Consider the following 14,710-nt stretch of genomic DNA (forward strand, 5'->3'; position numbering starts at 1 on the left):
ATTTGGATTAATTTTTGTATCTATTGTTTTTATTGGAAAAAGCAAAGTAAGTGTTTGAAAGTAGTTCAATATTGTTTAACAATTTTCAAATTGATTGAAATAATGTTTAAAGAAAAGGACATCTAGTATAGGATCATGACTTCTGTATCAGTCAGGGATCATGCAGCTGGGAAATCTCACCTCTGTAATCATCTACAGAAGAATTGCACAATGGTAGCACCAGTTGACATGCCAGTGCACAAAGAATAAATCTCATAAGGCCTTACTTCGTGCTAGAAGAAGAGCTACTGGGAATTGACTGCTAAAGGAAATAAAAAGTCTCTCTCAAGGAATAGCCTCCTGATAGGCTTTCCAATTCCTATAATCTCTCTGAGTAACCCTGAATACACTCAACAGGCAGTATGTGTGTGTGTGTGTGTGTGTGTGTGTGTGTCTGTGTGCAACAATAATTAAAGAAGAACTCATGAATTTAAAAGGGAGTGGGGAGGATACTGGAGATATCAGAGGTGGGAAAAACAGGGTAGAAATGAATCATGTATGAAATTCTCATTAAGAAAAAAATTAAATTAATATGATATAGCCTATTATATCATATAAAACTTATAAAATATATTACCATCAACTATACCATTTTATTTTAACCTATATACATTTAGACACAAATTTAACTTAAAACAAAAACAATATCATTGTCACTGTTTTCATATTGCTGGTGTTTGAACTCAGGGTCTCATATATGTTAAGCAAGTGTCCCAACTCAGCTTTTGAATATTGGCTTCACAAAAACACATAATACAAACATAATTATTTCTCATAACTACTTTATTAATATCTCTATTTATGAATAAGAAAACATGCAATACAGAACCTGAAATAGAACAATTAATACACAGTTGTCACTGGAATACATACAGCCATACTGGTCCAAATGTATCCAATCTTTCACTTAAAAGCATCCCATACTTTTGGATACTGTTCACTTTCAGAAGCTGTATGATGTCACAAAGGAGGAGTCTTCCCCAAATACAAACATAAATACACAGTTCATAAAAATTCAAATATTTTAAGCAGGGACAGCATAAATTTCACAAATTTTATTCCTAAAATTAGCATATACAATCACAAAACAATTGCCTTCCTTCTTTTTATTTGTGCACACACATTTTTATGAGCAGCCTTCTCTTCTCTAGTCTTACTGTTGTAAACTTGCAGTACTTTTAACAATCATATTTATGGAAAGCACATGGGTGGTATAATCATGTAAGAAAGCTACTGTGGATGAATATTTTAAGGTTGCTCCATAAGATTCTCTAGTGTGGTAATTGGCACATGATATAAAAATGTCTCTGTCCAAATATAGTCAGCTCCTCTGCTCCCATAGTATGCAGGCCAATTGAGACACCTGGAAATAACAAAAATAGTACTCTACATTTGTGAGAAAATTTTCACTTCAATGTAACTAAAGTTTGGTTTACAAAGAAAAATGAAAGAACAAAACCCATAAAGTATAAACACAATGAATTATAAATCAGAAGAGTATAAAGAAACCATATTTCCATAAATGTATATTAGATATATGCACATTTAGCCTTAATAAAATAATTAAAGATAACTGCTGAAATATGCTCTAGGGGTAATTTATTCAGGACTGAAAGTGATCTTTCTGAATATGACATGATTGTATTTTAAAGACTGCCCAATTCATGATCTATTTATTCTACTATTTTACCACTTTAATGAAAGTGTGTGACAAACATTAGTTTGAGAAGGCAGAAGCTCTTCATACTGTCACCATTGCACAATAGCACTCATCATTTAACAATATTTTTTTCTAACCAAATTTGCATAACTAAAAATAAAATGTTAAATTACTATATGAGACTACATAAAATGTACTCTCTAAATTGTTTACATTGTTGGTATCATATGTAAAGTTAGTTTTAATACACTGACACAATATTAGTTAAAACTTGTAGATAAAGTTTGAGAAATGAATGTGTATGTATTTAGCACATGAGATACACAGTGTATGAATACAGTTACAAGTGTGTATATTAAGCTATAGCTAGAAAATTAATAGTCACTTTTTAACTAAATATGGCCACAATATAGAATAACCAGTCTGGCAGTCATATTCTGAAAATACGAAATCACTCTTTTAGTTCAAATAAATCAAAGATTTTTCTTCTTTTGAGGGAAACATTTTTTGACTGAAGGTCAACTAAGACATTTTGCAAATGTAGGATCACATGTTGCTTTTCAGTAGAACCACTTGTGAGCTTTGTCAACCTATAGCTCTGTCCATCCATTCAAAGAATTTATAATGTAATGAGAAAGATCTCATCAAATCTAAAGCCATGGAAGTTCCAGGTTTCCAAGGCTATACCTAGTGGAAGCTAAAAAAGAGAATGCATAGGGGAGAATAACTGGGCTCACACCCCTTGCCTCTTTGGCTATCCCAGCCTGCTTCCATTCAATTTCTCTCTGGTACAAAACCAGAAAAGAATGCCCAGTCATTTAATTTCCTAAACACTGTCTAAGTCTGATTATTAAACCAGATTTAGAAAGGGCAACAAAAGCATATCTGTTCATTCCTATATTTCTAGGAAAGGTATCAACACTTCAGAAATTGTTAAACATAAGGATATAAGAGCTTCCCTAGTAATTCAGTAAGTCTTGTGATCAGAAAAAAAACTCTCAAATATCTGATTTTTTATATGTCATATTTCCATTAGCAAAATAAGCATTCAGATTTCTGATGTAATATTTAATAAAATTTACCCTCTATTGTTATTTCCTTTCAAATTTGTGTATATGTGTATGAATATAAATGTACTAGTTATGGAAAGAAAATGTGCAAATAATTAAAATATAACTTTCTCACTCACATAATTCCTGTTTGTTTTTTTTTTCTTTCTTTTTTCTTCTTTTTTTTGTATGTGTGTTGAGAGGAAAAACAGCAGTCTAACTCTACTGGAAGCACTGATTTTGTCATTCTGGGTTTCTTTATCTTCCCCAGGTTAAAAATCTTCATTAACAGCACAATAGCAATAACAATATCAATATACATACATGATCTTATTTCAATAAAGTTTCAGCCACCATCAATCATTTGGGGGTTTTGTGCACCTGGAAAACCAGAATGCTACAAATCCCTGGAAACACTAACAAATACAAAGAAGGAAAAAAGGAATAGTAATTATTAATTTGAAATTTCACTAATTAGACTCTAGATGTTAAAAGTTAAGAAGATATTCTATACACCAAATCATATACAATCTAATTAACTTCACAAGGGGAACAATATATTCTTAAAACGCTACTTAACTTGCCGGGCACACAAAGGAAAACTTTTATCAACATTCAATGGAAACAATGAAATTATACATTGACCACAGTTTATATTACAACATTTACACACAGTTTAACCATAAATTACATACCATCAAGTTACACATTATAAAGTCTACATCTAATTTAATCAGGAAATATTCAGCACCCCCCTAACACAAACATTAATTGATTCTTTGTTTAGTATGATACTGAAACAAGACATTTTCTTGATTTTGTTATGGGGGGAAATTAAGTTTGTGGTGTTTCTGTAATTTGTGAAATGTGCACACAGAAGATAATGGCGAGTTAAGTAGACAAAAACAGAAATTAAATGTAGGCAACAAAGGAAACTAATGTTTCCTGTGGATGCACTGTATTCTTTGCTTAGGATGTATTAGTCTCATATGTGAGATTTTGTTCTTCAGTGTATGTTACTGGGGCATTTTTTATGTACCCCAAGAAGCAGTCATGAACCTTATTTCTTCTTCTGCACATCTCCTTAAAATTCTGTGCTGTAATGTATTTTATAGGTTTAGAATTAAGTCTCTTGAAAAGTTCTTTCTTGACGTTCATCTTATTTTCAGTAGTTTTCTTCAGTAACTGAGCTAGACTTATAAAAATCCCTTAGTCTTATGTACTTAGTATGGGGTTTTATGTACAATTTTATATCTTTGTTCTTTTCATTGAGCATTTTTCAGTAACAGCCGGTGAGCTGTCAAATCAATATTTAAATCACTCTAATCATCTTACTAAATAGTAAGTTCCTGTAGTACCATTGAATCCACCTTTTTGTGATTTTTATATACAAATTTCAGAAGATAAATACTCAATTTTTACTGGGATATAGGCTTATCATGACAGACACAGTAATATTTCTGATGTACTTTACACTACACTACAAAAGTATAATCTAAAAAAGCACAGGCCCATTCTGGCTAACTGTTGCCTAACATGGGCATAGCTATTGCACTTGAGTGTCTCGAACTCTACTAAAGAGTAGAGAAATAGGTTGAAACCTATGTCTGTACAGTTTATATGATTTTTTTTTGAAAAAAAGTATATACAAAATATATCAATATATTCTTGAAATAAAGGTAGAAAACATAAAAAACAGGAATACAGACAAAAACTATAAAAGATCTTATTTACACCCTCCCACTGTACATTTTTGAAGGTAGAAATATGGACAATTAGAAACTAGAAACAATGAAGATAAACAGAACAAAAAGATGAACAAAAAATGCTATAGTACTTATGCCATCTAATTTTATCAGAACAAAAGGTTAGACAAACTAAAGGTAAACTTGGAAAGTCAGATCTTTTCCAGTTCACCAATAACTATATACTGTGTCCACAAAAATCATAATGAAAGAAATCAGTAATATTGCACATGGTGACAAAAAATAAAAATTCATTAAAGTATATCAGAAATATGCACTAGATATTAACTTCTGCCATGATAAGCATTTCTGTACAAAGGAATATCAATTTTTAAATTACTTCTTTTGAAAATTACAGTTCAAATCAAACAAATCTTCATTTTATTTTTATCATGTTTGGACTAAGGGTCTAGCTCTAGTCTAATCCTGGTATCTGGTTCTATTTACAGAGCTATTTACAAACCTCTCGATTTGGAATATTCATTAAAATTGAATGTTAATCTTTGAATATATATACATCTTTTTGAAAATGTGAAATATCCAGATAAGCTTTACAAGGGGTGTTCTTCTATGATTGGAGAATCACCCCTTGAGGATCTGGCCTGTTGACCTGAAGTAAAGGTGGTCAAGGGAATGACTTTAATTGAGTCATCATCAGAATGAAGTCTTTCAGCCACGGTGTAAAACTGAGCTCTTGTGCTACCCTGTACTCCCTGATCGAGGGGATGCAGTCCATCAGCTCCAGCACCCTGCACCCATCCTTGTTGCAAACCCTGATTACGATGGAGTGTAACAGCCTGTGACAGAGGAGGACTGTGGTGAATTACCACAGCCTGTGCCAGAGGCGGGCTGTAGCAGACAGAGCCCTGTCCTGGTGGTGGGCTATGGTGGGGTGGAGTACCCTGTGCTAAAGGAGGACTGTGCTGGAGAGAACCTGCCTGTACTGGTGGAGGGCTATGGCACAGTGCAATAGCCTGGGTCACAGGGGGGCTGTGGCAGATAGCGATAGTCTGTGTTACTGGAGGGCTGCTGCGACGAACAGATGTGTGCGTCCTAGGTGGGCTGTGGCAGAGAGCAGTGGTCTGTATCTGTGGAGGGCTTGGATGGGTCAGAGACGCTGGCATCCAGCAGGAGTCAGAGTGGCCCAAAATGAGGCATTCTTGAGTACAGTTGTCAGAGGCTTCTTCCAGAGTTGGCTGCACTGTTATTTCTGCAGCTGTCAGGGTGGAGAAAACAAAACAAAAGAAATAATTTTATTATCATCTACATAAAATAAGTCATATCTAACTAAAAATTTAGTAGTCTGTTTAAGTACATTGGAGACTTCTAGTGGATTTACATTTAGTGCCCAATATATAAGGAAATATTCCTAAAGTGACATAAATAGCATAGAGTGGATGAATAGGTGGGGCATCTTTTATACAATTATATTTGTTCAGCAAAAGGTACTGTAAGAAATGAAGAAATAAGCAACATTATGAACTTATTTGCAAATAACTTTATCAAGTTGAATGCATAAAGGATGAGAAAACCCAATAGAAAAGAAGTAAATTACATGAGTGAATATTAAAGCAAAGAAGTTGAATATAGAAGTCTATAAGATGTGCAGGTCCCATTCTATAACCTTATGCAAAGAATAAAATTGTAGGAATGATAAACTGATCAGTGACTTCCAGGCCTTGGGAGTGGAGGAAGTCTTGACTAACAGGGGAAGCAGGAGGAAACGCTATTATTGATGATATACCTATGACAAGAAGATTGTCTGTTCATGAAACATTTTTCCTAGTATATGGAAATAAAAAGCATGAGTTTTATAGTATATAAATAAAGAATACAGCAATGAATGTTTACCAAATATCATGAAAATAATTGCTTTATAATTCATTTCTAGTTGGCTATACTTCAAAATAATTCTAATGAAATAGTACTGAATGCAATATACATATTCTCATTGTAAACTTGCTCTTTGGGGTATTTTAACTTTAAAATTTTATTAATTTTTTTGTGTGCATATTGTGCATTGTGTGAATAAAATATGTGTGCTTTGCATATAATATAGGTGTAATGCAAGCAGGTACATGTGTAAGTGAGCTTGCAGTCAGTCATTTCTAGGCCAAAGCAAGAGTTTGTTCATCTATTACTCTCCATCTTAATGTCTAGACAGGGTCTCTCACTGAAAAAGAGCCTTACTCTTTCTCCTGTTCTGGCTGGCCAGTGAATTCTTGGGATCACTTGTGTCCTTTCCACCAGTTGATACTGGAGTCTCAAGCATGTCTAACAATTTGTTTCTTTGTATTCTTTCTGTTTTACTTTATTAATCAGTTTGTTTTGTATATGCACATGTGTATCTCTCTGTGTATGTATGGATGTATAATGGGAACTCAAATTCTAGTACTCATATGGCATTTGCAAGGGATTTTACTGACTAAAACTTTTACCCAGACTATGGAATATTTTTGATATAGGGATCAGATTTAAAACATACTTTTATAAATAGTAGAAAATACTAAACTGATTAATCATGTGCAAAAGAACCAGATATTCTATCATATAGTCCTATAAAAAAGAACATAAAATTGGTTTATTTGCAAAGCACATAACAAAAAATCTAAGTTAGAGTTTTATAGGATGTAGATGTATTATTAAGTAAGAAACACAGAGCCAAATGCAGAGTTAAAAGCCCAAGAGGTCAGAGTAGTAGCTAAGAGCTGATACTAAAAATCCTTTCTTATCCTTTGCTGCCACTGTCGTCCTTCCCCTCAGCAAGAGACCTACTTCCTGTGTATCTGTCTTTTTATTGACTTTTTGTTCTGCCTTCTCATTGGTTGTAAAGCCAACTACATGACCTCCTCATCACTGCCTGTCTATACAGACCTCCAGGTCTTCTATGGTTGGTATTGAGATTAAAGGTGTGTGTCTCTATGCTGGCTGTATCCTTGAACACACAGAGATATGTCTGTCATGTGATCTGGATTAAAGTCGTGCACCACCACTGCTGCCTTCTGCTATGGCTGCTATTAGCTCTCACACCCAGGAAACTTTATTTATTAACATATAAATAAAATCACATTTCAATACATATAAAATATCACCATATTTTCCATTTTCTATTTTAATAAAAAGAAAAGAGGAAAAAAGTTATAACTAATATAAGAAAAACTATATAAAAAGGAACAATAACTATATACCATATATATTCATGGTACAAATTCACAAAAAAAGCCACTTGCCTGTGGCCATGTGGGCCCCAGCTCAGACCCAAGCTACATGTTGCCAGTTGTGGTGGCACACTGGTTGGATTTACTGAAGGAGGCAGAAGCATGAAGATAATAAGTTTGAGGCCGGCCTGGGAGGCTTTCTAAGAAGAAGCTGTGGCCAGGGCCAAGCAACAAGCGGTGGTGGGACCATGGAGGCAGAGACTGCTGCTCCAAGTTGCTGGCTCCTTCTCTTGGTGTTGGTGATGCTCCTACCTGGGACAAAGGGTTTACTGTTGCTCATTCAGAGAAGAATTGACAGGACCATTGTGTTACAAGAAAGCATTGGCAAAGGTCAGTTTGGAAAAGTTTGGCAAGACAAATGGTGGGGAGAAATTGCTGTGAAGATTTTCTCTTCTAGGGAAGAATGTTCATGGTTCCAAGAGACAGACATTTATGAGACTGTGATTGCTCCAAACCACAGAGGAAACAAAGAAACAAAAAAAAAAAAAAGTCTTCAGTGAACCATGACCACCCCTAACAATGATTTTGAAATTTTCAAAAAGATGACAGGATCCCACATGGACTATGGTAAACCATTAAACTGATTAACACTATGAAAAGATCAACTCTGGACTACAAACTACTCAAGACAATTTTGAGATGGCTAGCTGAGATGATCCAGCCTGACAGGCTACTTGAACAAGGACTTGAAAAAAGCCCTGCACTTTCTCATTATACAGCAATTGGACAAATGATACAGGACTTAGCAATTAACCCAAAAATTTTCTTTTCAGGATTCCCTAAAGATGTCTTCACCCCCAGAAACCAGGAAGTAATTTTAAGAAAACTATGCCCATATTCCCAAGAGGTGGGATGGGTGTTTTCTGATCATTCAATGGCTTATGGATAATTGTCATTGTTTACAATGGTTAGTTACAAGTTGTTAATTGTTTTTTTTTTTTTTTTTTTTTTTAAAGTTGGAGTTTTTTTTTAAGATTTATTTATTTATTTATTTATTTATTTATTTATTTATTTATTTATTATGTATACAGCATATGTGACTGCTGGCCAGAAGAGGACACCAGATCTCATTACAGATGATTGTGAGCCACCATGTGGTTGCTGGGAATTGAACTCAGGACCTCTGGAAGAGCAGTCCGTGCTTTTAACCGCTGAGCCATCTCTCCAGCCCCCACAAGTTGTTAATTGTTAATGTTCAGGAAAAAAACTGAACAAGGAGATTAGATTCAGAGTTTTTGTTTAAAAAAAAAGAAAGAAAAAAGAGAATATAGATATAAGGTAGATCATTGAATTTACTCTGAGAAAAAAGATAAAGAAATAAGAGGATAAATGGGTAAATCACTGAATCTACTCTAAAAAGAAAAAGGAGAAGATATAAAAACAATAAAAAGTAGATTACTGAATCTATTATTAAAAGGAAAAAAATGCTTTTAAAAAGGAACTGCTTGTTTTAAACAGGATAAGTAATGAAAATTTTTGTCTGAGTTTATCAAATGTTACTGGATTGGACATTTGGAGTTTTTTGTCTGAATCTGTCAAATGTTAATGGACTAGACATTGTTAATGTAATTTTTGACTATATATATTGTGTATTGTGGTGGTGTTCTAATTGTACTGAAATGTGATTTTCATTGTATGTTAATAAATAAAGTTTCCCGGGGGTCAGAGCTATTAGAGCCATAGACAGAGTGTGGCGGTGGTGGCACATGCCTTTAATCCCATAGATCTCTATGTGTTCAGGGATACAGCCAGCATTGGAGACATATGCCTTTAAGACCTAGGGGGCTGTCCATTCAGACAGTGACGAGGCAGTCACGTGTTTGGGTTTACAACCAATGAGAAGGCAGAATGACTGGAAAATCGATTTACAGACAGGAAGTAGCTCTCTTTCGGGAAGCTGGGACACCGCAGGCGGAAGGGTGAGATTTTAGCTCTGAGCTCTGACCTCTCGGCTTTCTCTTTTACATTGTTTCTGTGTTTCTTATTTAATAAGATGGTTGGTTACATCAACATCGTATACTTATTGGATATAGTTTTTCTGGTATTAGTTATAAGCTTTTTTAAATTTTAGTCAAAAAAGGGGAAATGTGTTATTATTGTGTTCCCCAAAATATTGTGCACCTTAATAAACTTATCTGGGGTCAGAGAACAGAACAGCCACTAGATACAAAGGCTAGAAAAATGGTAGCACACACACCTTTAATCCTAGCATTCCAGAGGTAGAAATCTCACTGGATCTCTGTGAGTTCAAGGCCACATTGGAAACAGCCAGGCATGGTGACACACACCTTTAGTTCCAAGAAGTGAGCCTTTAATCCCAGGGAGTGATGGCAGAAAGGATAAAGATACATAAGGCGTGAAGACCAGAAACTAGAAGTGTAGTGGGTAGCCATTCCAGCTTTGATCTGGAAGTTCCAACCCCCATTGAGGCTTCAACAACTGTCACACCTAAAAGGTGGGGCCAAGGGAGGTGCCGAGAGACCCAAGGTCTGGATGGGCCAGCGCTCTCTGTTCCGGGACCCTAGATGGTGGAGGTTGACTGAGCAGAGCTCCAGAGAACACAGCTGGATTGTGATACACCTTCCCCAAACCCTGCGACCTACCTATCCCTTCATTTGTAAGTTATCCACTAAATAAATCTTCATTTTAACTATGTGGAGTGGCCTTAATAATTTCACCAATATAGAAGCATTTGGCTCATTAAACTTTCAGGCTTTCAAACAGCAGTTCAGCTGAGATTCATTCTGAATGAGGACTCAGACGCTTCCAGTCTGAGGAAACAAGATCAGCTGAAGAACTGGCAAGGTGAGGTAGCTGTGGCTTGTTCTGCTTCTCTGATCTTCCAGCATTCACCCCAATACCAGGCCCTGGGTTTGTTTTTATTAATAAGACTCTTTAATTTTCCTGCTACACTAGGAGACTGAGATTCACTTACAGATTTTCTACCAAGTCATACCTTAAATGTGGAAGGATGATTTTATCTGTGTGTGTCTGTACATAATACTAAGAGAATGGATTAAGATGAAAGAATTGGGAATTTTAGATATAGAATTTGTCTATTGATGTCTACTTATTTTTACATTTTTACTTATATCTACTCATTAATTAAATATGACAGTAATATTTACATTAGATACCAATATGGTGATATTTTATTTTGTACTAAAATGTTATTTGTATGTTAATAAATAAAGTTGCCCAGGGGTCAGAGCTATTAGGAAGCCATAAGAAAGCTGGGCGGTGGTGGTGCATGCCTTGTAATCCCAGCACTTGGTAGGCAGTGCTAGCTAGATCTCTGTATCTTCAGGGATACAGCCAGCATTGGAGACACCCGCCTTTAATATCAATACCAACCATAGAAGACCTGGAGCTCTGTATAGACAGGCAGTGAGGAAGCAGTCATGTGGTTGAGTTTACAACCAATGAGAAGGCAGAACGAAAGTCTTTATAAAGACTTTAACACAGGAAGTAGCTCTCTTTCAGAGAGATAGGACCACCACAGGAGGAAGGGTAAGGTTTTAGCTCTTACCTCTGACCTGTTGGCTTTCTTCTTTGCATTGGTTCTGTGTTTCTTATTTAATAAGACAGTTGGTTACATCTACATACCAATCATAATTTTAACATAATTTTAGTTAGATTAAAATGAGTTATTTACTATTAACTTCAAGAATAATTCATAGCATTTATTTTCATTGATAACTTTCTATCCATTTTTTTTCTTCCTCTGTACATGTGTGCTTGCTAAATGCTAGCATTTATGATTCTTCTGCATATGAATAATTTTAATATAAAAAATAGAGACACAGCCGGGCGGTGGTGGCGCACGCCTTTAATCCCAGCACTCGGGAGGCAGAGGCAGGCGGATCTCGGTGAGTTCGAGGCCAGCCTGGGCTACCAAGTGAGTCCCAGGAAAGGCGCAAAGCTACACAGAGAAACCCTGTCTCGAAAAACCAAAAAAAAAAAAAATAGAGACACAAGGGCTGCGGATGTGGCTCAGTAGAAAACACTTGCCATTCACATGAGAAGACTTGAGTTTGCATCCCCAGAAACCAGGTAAGTTTGGCATGGACATGTCAGGTCTCATCTAGCATGATGAGAAATAGAAATAAGAAAATCTCTAAAAGCTCTTCAGCCAGCGAGCTAGACTGCTGTATGAAGAGGAGTACAACAACAACAGACCCTGCACTAAGTAAGGTATATGGCAAAGATCAGTATAAAGATCCAAGTTCCTATAATTCTTTATAAATTATAAAGTTCAACTAATTCAAATGAATGGTATACAAAAACATTGACTCTAATTAATATGGATATTAATTAGCATTCTTTTTCATTTACAAAATCCATTAGTGCAAGATCTTGAGATTAACATTTACATATTCTATATTTTTAAATGAGTATACCTAAGAGGTATATTTCTATCATGCTTATAATCTTTGTAATGTAGACTCAACTTATAGTCTTGAGAGTCTTTCTATCAGAACAAAAAAAATCTTTATCCCTTCATATTGACATTACAGTTTTTTTTTTATCTAGGAATATTTTTCATTCACTTTCAATTTTGATGGATGATATTACTGGATGAAAAATCACTGGTTAAAAGTTGGCTTTTCCATATAGCTGTGTAATTTTCCCTCCTAACATCATTTTTGATAAATTATTTCTTAGCTAAAACAATCTGGAACTGTCTAGAAAAGTTGGATTTTATGCAGAACATCCTATCCTAGGACCTGATAGAACTGTTCCCTTGGTTTGCATTCTAAAGTGTATATGAATGGAGAAATTAAACTGAGGAGCAGCAGGCATGTAGTATTTTATTGTTCTCTGTTCTTAACTGAGGAAGCATCTTTAATTCCTGCTACCTTGCTTCTTTCTGTTTACCAAGTGCAACCTCATATCATGAGTAAATAATTTGATTCTTCCTTAAGTTGTTTTCTTCAAGGTATTTTATCACACTAATATGAAATGAAACTAATTAACTAAAGATTAACTAAGTATATACATAAGCGTATGCACACATACATGTGCACATACACACAAATGTATATATAAATATATATAGCCTTCATGGTATAAGAAAATACTATGTAACCTGCCATGGATGGGAAGCATTCAAAAGTCCTATCTAGCTACAACACCTATGAAACAAAATAATGCTGTGGATATCGCTATATGTAAATAAATTTGATTGGCTGATAGACAGACAGGAAGTATAGGCAGGACTAACAGAGAGGAGAATTGAGAGAACAGGAAGGGAAGGGAGAGATTGCCTGGAGCTGCTGCCAGGATAAGCAAAATGTAAGGTACCAGTAAGCCGAGCCACATGGCAAAGTATAGATTAATAGAAATGGGCTGAATATAAGAGTGAGAGCTAGACAATGATAGTCCTGAGCTAATGGCCAAGCAGTTTAAATAATGTAAGAGTCTGTGTGTTTATTTTATAAGTGAGCTCTGGGACTGGTGGGAAAGATACAGCGCCCACCTCCAGCAGGAAGTAGTAAGAGAAGCTATGTCCAAATTCCCAAATATACCAAGCTGGCTCTAGAGATGGAATTGGCTCACTCCCCCTCTAAACCCAGACATATTGCTTTAAAAAAATGGTTAAGAGATTCTTGTGTCCCGAATCAGAAGAGCCCTCTGGGGTGGGACAGAGAAAAACCAATATTTTTATTTAAAACAGGTTGATTATAAATACAATCTCTTTCTAAAGAAAAAAAGGGGATAGTTTAGATATGATAGGATGAAAGGGTAGATTAATGAACCTGCTTTTAAAGAGTAGCAACTTGTTTAAAATGTTTTACATTGTTATAGATTTTAGTTTATTGATACAAATTTAAACTTAATTTTGTTATACTGTATATATATATATATATATATATATATATTTCTATTCTTGTGTGAGGTATTATGTTTATGTAACTCATTTAAAATTTTAATGGATAATTAAAAAATAGATTAATAATTAGTCACCTATGATAATCATATTTGTAGACATGTTAGTTAAGTCTTCTAGGTATATACAGATATATTTCAGATAGATAGGTAGTCTTCAAACACTTCAAAGACCTACAGAATATGGCATTTAAAATGTTTTAAAAATTTAGACTTTCTAGACAGTGAGACATGTCATGTCTGCTCCTGACAGCACTGATTTACTTCAGAGAAGAGTATGGGCATCCAAGACACTCCATATAGAGTTTATCTTCATCTTGACAAAAATAGCCATTTGGACAAGAAACTGTTCTTGCCTGGACTGCTTGATCAACTGGACATACAGGACCCATAGAAAGGTAACCACTGGCCAGGCGGTGGTGGCGCACGCCTTTAATCCCAGCACTTGGGAGGCAGAGGCAGGCGGATCTTTGTGAGTTCGAGGCCAGCCTGGGCTACCAAGTGAGTTCCAGGAAAGGCGCAAAGCTACATGGAGAAACCCTGTCTCGAAAAACCAAAAAAAAAAAAAAAAAAAAAAAAAAAAAGAAAGGTAACCACTGAAGTTTGCTTGACAAGATTGTCCTTCAGGTTCCTGATTTGCAGAGGAAACTGCAAGACATTCTACAGGACACAGAAAAAAGTAAATGAGAGACTCTAGGCCTGCGGGCTGATGACTGATGTCCCAACTTTAAATTCTAGATGACTGTCCAGGCTGTCAGCTATCTGTCTACCCTACAAGACTCCCGAAAGTTGCTTACATCCTTCTCCCATTTCTCAGGTAGTATTATATCCTTCTGAGGTCTTTGATGTGGTTAAAGACTAGATAGTTGTAATTTCCTCAGTTATGATAAAAGATAAGTTAGATATAAAACCTTAAACTCATAAATATAAGATAGATAGGATATCTTCTTTAATATTATAACTGTAATTCTTGCTCAATAATTGTTATATGTAATTTTACTATGTTAAAGTTAAAACCTTCCTTTTTAAAAGAGAAAAGGGGAAGTGCTGTGGATATCACTATATATAAATAAATTTGATTGGCTGATAGCCAGACAGGAAGTATAGGTG

At 35.2% G+C, this 14,710-nt stretch overlaps 1 protein-coding gene across 2 annotated transcripts in view; it reads right to left on the minus strand.

Moving 5' to 3' along the window:
• Positions 1 to 2,889: 2,889 nt before the first annotated feature.
• The window catches only part of Pcdh11x (protocadherin 11 X-linked), a 610,657-nt gene continuing 598,836 nt past the window's right edge, over positions 2,890 to 14,710 (minus strand). For both annotated transcript variants that reach the window (XM_016008787.3, XM_006990485.4), the window contains one exon: positions 2,890 to 5,709. In XM_016008787.3, coding sequence (XP_015864273.1) covers positions 5,045 to 5,709 — 665 coding nt within the window. In that variant the 3' untranslated portion in view covers positions 2,890 to 5,044. The remainder of the gene's footprint in view (positions 5,710 to 14,710) is intronic.

Source organism: Peromyscus maniculatus, chromosome X (assembly GCF_049852395.1).
Source record: "Peromyscus maniculatus bairdii isolate BWxNUB_F1_BW_parent chromosome X, HU_Pman_BW_mat_3.1, whole genome shotgun sequence".
Taxonomy (NCBI): Eukaryota; Metazoa; Chordata; class Mammalia; order Rodentia; family Cricetidae; genus Peromyscus; species Peromyscus maniculatus.